At 40.2% G+C, this 6418-nt stretch overlaps 1 protein-coding gene across 1 annotated transcript; it reads left to right on the top strand.

The window, feature by feature from the left end:
• Positions 1-3488: 3488 nt before the first annotated feature.
• On the top strand, positions 3489-5097 carry LOC115815182 (nuclear apoptosis-inducing factor 1). Its single transcript, XM_030778146.1, has 3 exons — positions 3489-3621; positions 3820-4278; positions 4687-5097. The coding sequence occupies exons 1-3, from the start codon at positions 3489-3491 to the stop codon at positions 5058-5060; spliced, it is 966 nt and encodes a 321-aa protein (XP_030634006.1). The 3' UTR covers positions 5061-5097.
• The last annotated feature ends 1321 nt before the right edge of the window (positions 5098-6418 follow it).

The following is a 6418-nucleotide window of genomic DNA, read 5'->3' as shown; positions in this document are numbered from 1 at the left end:
AAACAGAGATGTCCCTCTGTTTCTGCTGCCCACTCTCTATTTATTCTCTCACTTGATGTTACAAGACATCCTCTAATGTACCTCCTTTCTCTGTAAACCATCTCTGCTCCAGGAGCAGCTCTATCAGACGCTGAAATGTACCAAGTGTTACCTGAACACATTCTGAGTCTGTATGAGCTTCGTTTCATTCCACTGCTGAAGAATAATTTTGTAAATTAAAATATATCAACAACCTCAACTCAATATTTGGCTGAGCTTAAAGGCCATTCTGATTACATTTCTGATAAAGGAGCATAGAGTCTTAAAAATACATATTAAAATGAGACCCAATATGAAAGCCAACCAAACAAAAGAGCTTTCGCTTCATATGAAAGAAACAGACCAATTATGTTTTTTCTTTCTCCTTTTATTTTAATTTCTGGTGTATATGTTTATCATTATTGTCAATATATTATAGAATTTCCTGCGCGTGTCCGCTTACTTTTCTCTGCTGCTACAATCTGGACCACTTGTTTTTCTTTATTTGTTTATATTATGCCTTCTATTATATTAACCTTGGGACCATACACGTAAGGATATGGGGTATGTAGAAAAGACCTGTGGTGTTTTTGACAGCATTCTGAAGTCTTCATAACTTCGTCGTTCTGTTTGGTCTTAGCATGCAGTATATTATTGCCTTTAAGCTCTGATTAGTTTTTTTTTTTATACCAGAATGATAAATGTTAACGATTTTGATCTGTTTATTGGATTTTGTTTAACGCATTTACCTGCTGGAATTAATGCTCGTGCTTTGTCTTTTCACTTCGTATTTCTGTGACTGAAATGTGTGCTATGGCTACCTTATTATTGTTCTTTTGACTACGTCAAGGCCATTTTCGTTTTATGCGTAATAATATTCCTTTGTGCTGTCAACGTAGGTAGATGTACTGTCAGGCCACACGAAATATATTTTTCTTGTAGAGCAAAGTGATTTAAGCTACGCATTTCTTAAAGCATGTCAAGACGAACTCACCGCTGCCATCTACTGGTTATAAAGCAGATCTTATTGCAGATCTAACTTGCGTCGTCATACAAGGCAATCTCAAAATGGAGACTTCAAAATAAGACTACCTTTTCATTGCCACCCACAGGCTACCGATCTACCAAACGTAAAAGTCGGTCAAAGGGTAGAGACCAGAAACAATCATCCGTTTTTGTCAGTTATATAAAATCCTGTGCATTTCGTTGGGTAACTTTGTGTGCTTGTAAGACAATGAGAAAAACACTATTGTCCTTTCATTTAAAATGAGAGACAGATGGTCAGACCTTTTTCAGCAATTTCAACAGCCATGTTTTGCCGTGATAATTAGATCCGTACCTCCAGTCCATTGTTCATTCGTTTTTATTACAATTTACTGCTCCAAATGAAATTATTGCGCTAGAATGAGCTTCTATGATATTTGACTCGATGTAATGATCTATTGTGACTCATCTCTGTATTGCTGTGCTGAAATGCTAAGTGCAGATTGGTTTGACCTGCTTTCATAAGAACACTTTAAGGCTACGGAAAATTATCAAAGCAGAAAGAAGAGAAAGAAAAAAAATTGCAGGCTACTCAAATGGGTTCTGCACACAGTGCTTTTTTTTATTAGTCCCTGTGTGGCCTTTCAGTACCAACTGAGACGGGTTAAATGCTTAGCTACCTTAGGTCTTCTGTACATATTTAGCTCTTGCTATAAAGTGATCTAGATTTAGACTGGAGTGTAATTAACTGTGCTACATGTACAGTTCGTTTTTGACATTGATATTCATGTATTAAACTTTTATTTCATCCCTTTTGTTTTGCAGTGTTTGGTGGTATCTGTCTTGGTTACGGAAACGTGTTTTTCAATGTTCAAAATTACTGTGGAAATGAAGTAGTGAAATAAAACGTTTTGTCTTTTTTCAATTGTTCAGTTAATTTAATACACTTTAGAAGTAAACTACATTACAAATAGGAAATTATACTTTATTTCCAAAATAAAGAATAACTCCTTTTGTGTAAGTAGTTTGTGTACTAAGTCCTTGCGTCTGTGTCGTTAAACCGATTCACGCATTGTATGGAATGCCAACGTTATTTTTTGCGCTGGTGTGCGTGCGGATAGAAGAAAAAATCTGTAGCTGAGCTTGCGCGACTCAAGCGATTCTCGAATACGAAGTTTCTCGGGTAGAGTGCGCCGACATAGCAGAGGACAAATTCGTCGTTTCACTGGTAATTACCACAAAATATTATATGGAGTTTAATTTTGTGGCTTGCAGAATAGTTTTTCCCTTTTAATACCTCTGTAGTGACGCTAAATTTACATTGTGTTAACATTCGTTATTGTATTCTAACAGCGCAACGAACATAGATAACGTTAACGTAGTCTGTGATTAGCAAGCTAGCCTAGTTAGCTAGATAGAGGCAACTAGGTTATATCCGTAGGGGAGGCTGTTACGCACTGTCCCAAAATAGCAAAGTATGCACATCCCAAAGGGTCACCCAACACATAACGCATGGTTATCTATTCACGATAGTTTGCCGAGTAGCGCATAAATCAGCGAAATAGCGTTTAGGAGTCAATTCTTGGATGTCTGGTTGCAATGGCGTTCGGCAGATGTTTGTGACCTCGATGTTTCTCACGTACAGCATAGCTAACATAACAAAGAACCAGGAAGCGTCTCCGCACTGGCGAATCGATGTGATCATTCATCGCAATTAGATGCTATGGTTAATTTAAAGAAGAAGGCTCCTGAAAAAACGAACAGTGAATCTGGTTGTAATGGTTTGGCCTGTTAAAAGAATATGTTTTGATAGTTTGATCACGCGGAGCCTGATTTCAGTTTGAATTAATCACCATAAAGACTTTATTAGGTTTTTAATAGGATTTGAAAAATAAAATATCCCAATGTGTTCAAATTTGTTGATGTCAGTTCAAGAAATGAAGAGACGTTGACTGAGCTGAAGCCACAGCTCTAGGCGTCAGAGATATTCACCGATTTTTTTGCTGCTTCAGGAATCAAAGTATTTGTTTGGGTTTTCGTGAGCGATGGCTGAAATCTTTTTTTTTTTTTAAACAACGTTCTTTAAGAATGGATCCGTTTCGGGACATAATTTTCATTATGTACTGCACACAAAATAATTTTTAAATTCACTGCATAATGTGTTATTCCTCGTTCACCAGTTGATTTAATCAAATTAGATCATGCTACAGTATCCATTACAATCATTCCTCCATTACATTTCTGAATAGGTTTAAGCTCTGAGCCATCTCCTTTTCTCTTTTTGTCATCAGCTCTGGAAAAAAAAAACATGATCTCAATGTTGTATGTATTATAACTGTTCATTTTAATGAATGAATGAATGAATTAAACCAATGTTTATCAGTCAGGTGCAGCCCTGGAGACGGAGCTGGTTGTGAAGGGTTGTGGGGTGAAGCAGAGCTGCTGACATTTTGAGGGAAGTGAGGTGGGGTGGGGTGGGGTGCAAAATGTCCGGGCACCCCTACTTTCGGGGACTAAGCAGCAGCTCTGTGCGCTTCAAGAAAAGAAAATCACGCTTCTCCTTTGAAGAAGTCCGACTGCTTCTGAGCGAAGTGAAGAAAAACCGACACATACTTGTGGGTGCGTGTTGTGTCCTTCTGTGATGTCTTTCTGCCACAAGCATGAATAAAAGCAAAACCATGGTTTTAAAGGCAAGATGGATCACAGTGATTATCACAGAAACTGTACTCAAATCTAGATCTTTCTGTTCTGAACTGTGTCTCTGTCTTTTGGGGATCTATCCAAACTTCCTCTGCCTTTTGTCATTGCTTGAAACAGGAAAGTTTAACCGGGGTGTTTCCAGTGATGTGAAGAAGCGTACGTGGGCGGCACTCACGGCTCGCATTAACGAAATCAGCGAGTGTCACCGGGAGATCCTGGAGATCATTAAGAAGTGGTCGGACCTGAAGTGTGACACCAAGCGCAAGGTGGCAGCGATGAAAGCGTCGGGCGCGTCTCCGTCTCGCATCATGCTCGACCTGTCGCCCATCGAAAGCATGGTTCACCAGGTGCTCCAGATGCCTGTGACCGAGGACCCGTCCGGTCTCCGCCCCACGTCAAACCAGAATGACCATAATGACGTCGATGATGATGAAGACTGTATCAGTCCCATAAGAATAGCCTCTCGGTCCGTGCGCATTCCCAATGGCAAGCTGGTTGCCCATGGTAAGGGCAAAGCCTTACCAGCCCCAGTGCCCCCTGACAAACTGGTACCACCTCCAGACATGATGTACAGGCGTGAGTTTTCCATGACCTTTCAGTCAATAATTTTTCATTTTTTCCTACTTTTACCCAATAAGTGTTTTTGCAGTTAACAGATGTATTGCATTACAATATTACTATAACACTTTTTTTCTCAACAGGTAACTCCTCCATGCAAGCAAATGAATTACACTTTGACACATTGGGCACAGAAGGTAAAACATGAATCAACATTATAACTTATTATGCTTGCATAGACGGATGGATGATTAATAATCCCTTAATAGACTTCGTTTTTGGAGTCAGCTGCATGTACTCCAACCAGTGCAATGTTAAAATAGTCAGAGTCAGCACAAAAGCTTACATGTCACTGGATCTCTTGCATTCAACAATATTGACAATGTTACACACGGGTAGTTTATGCAGTTCCTGTTTTTTCTGCAGAGCAAGGTTTGAGGTTCCATGAGCCCTCCCAGGAGCAGGAGATCCCGTCTGTTTTCTCAGACCAGCCAATCCCCAAGGCCGAACACAACCATCAGGTCACCAACAGCCCCACGGCTGAGCCAGGGTGTCTTCAGGAGCAGCTAGCCACCAACGCACGACTCAGCCTACAGGAACAGCAGACAACCACCGCGCTCATCGGGACGCTCTCTCGGTCACTGGAGTCACTGGCCGGGTCCATTCAGAGACTGGTGGAGACACAGCAGGAGTTTGCGCGCGACTCTTTGCGCATGCAGCGCGACACACTCCATGTGCTACATGACTTCTCTGCCAGCGCGCTAACGATACTGCACGACAAGCTCAGTGGCCATCCGTAGCTTTTTGTTCATCTTCTCCCGTGTTTAACAAAACCACGTGTTAATACTCAATCCAGTTCATGACGCCTTTTCAAGGTCATTGGCATAATGATGAAAGAGACAAGCTCAAACTGATTCAGCATTGTGATTCTCTGTGTCATCGTACATATTCACACTCTCTCCCTTCTCTGTACTGCACTGATAAATATAGCACAGCCAAAGTTTCTCTGAGATTTCAGTCATACTGATTATATGATGCATATTCGGCCTCTTTGACGTGTTTCCACCTCAGCCTGTTGGCCATCCTGCACAAACATAAATGAGAAATGCAGTTGAAAAAATTGACAGTACGTACGTTTTGTTGCTGGTGCCTCTGATAACACTAGATGATAAGATTTCCTGTTACATGAGAGTGAACATCACTGGTTTTGTGGTATGTGCTGTAAAGTGTGAAATTTTGAGCACATACATTGGTGCTCTGTGGATCACAAAGAAAACACATTGCCGCCTGTCAACTGGATGTCTTCCGCTCTCCAGGCAAGTTCCACTGACATAGCCAGCATGAATGAGGACTGACACTAAAATCTTTTTAAGAAGTGGACAGTAATAGTAGAGAGGTTTGGGGTGAATTGTGAAGATAATGACACTTTATGTAGTAAACTTAGATCTAGTTTTGAGGCATACTGTATCAACTCCTCTGGTGAAGAATTAATATGTACAGAATGTAATTTAATGACTGAAAGTGTGTGTGCTAATATCTGTTAAATTATGGGGGTAAAGATATAAAAAAAAAAGAAAAAATGATTTATTGTGTGGTAACTTTAGAAGATGACAGCGAATAGCCCTAGATGTGAACTCCTGATTGGCTGTCCCACTTCATTACATGTCAGTTTAGCAATCATCCAATGTTTACTCTAATGACCCAAAGACCACAACATCTATATCTACATCTGTCAGAACCCAATGGATAGTCCACATGCTACAACATTATCTGGTAACAACACATTTATTTAGCTTTTTAATATCTGGTCAGTTTGTGTTATTCCAAAACGACAAGAATTACATTTTATGTTGCTTTTATAAGAATGAAGCATCTCCTGGTGTGCATTTTGATCAGTTTGGTAAATGAACGTATTAACAAAGGCTCTGTTGAGTTGTTGAAAGGTGCTAGAGTTGTGTGCAGCTCTGTGCTGTATCTTTAAGACACAGGTGATGATCGCTGTGTAACTGGATCACTCATGTTAATAAATGATGTGCCTGGTTCTGGATTCATGCTAACAAGCCCCACGACTGTTTTCTTTTTCTGACGACACAAGACAGTCTCTCCCAGACCAAATTTAAGAGTGTTCACACATCCTCCTTACATCAGCATCTGTTGA

This window comes from Chanos chanos, chromosome 6 (genome assembly GCF_902362185.1).
Source record: "Chanos chanos chromosome 6, fChaCha1.1, whole genome shotgun sequence".
Classification (NCBI taxonomy): domain Eukaryota; kingdom Metazoa; phylum Chordata; class Actinopteri; order Gonorynchiformes; family Chanidae; genus Chanos; species Chanos chanos.
Note: the sequence above shows the minus strand (reverse complement) of the source record. Positions and strands in the feature narration are given on the sequence as shown.

Excerpts from the sequence above, each read along its gene's own strand:
- LOC115815182 (XM_030778146.1), top strand. The coding sequence starts at position 3,489 with ATGTCCGGGCACCCCTACTTTCGGGGACTAAGCAGCAGCTCTGTGCGC. Across the intron at positions 3,622-3,819 it reads AAACCGACACATACTTGTGG|GAAAGTTTAACCGGGGTGTT; the intron begins GTGCGTGTTGTG and ends TGCTTGAAACAG. Across the intron at positions 4,279-4,686 it reads TCCAGACATGATGTACAGGC|AGCAAGGTTTGAGGTTCCAT; the intron begins GTGAGTTTTCCA and ends TTTTTTCTGCAG.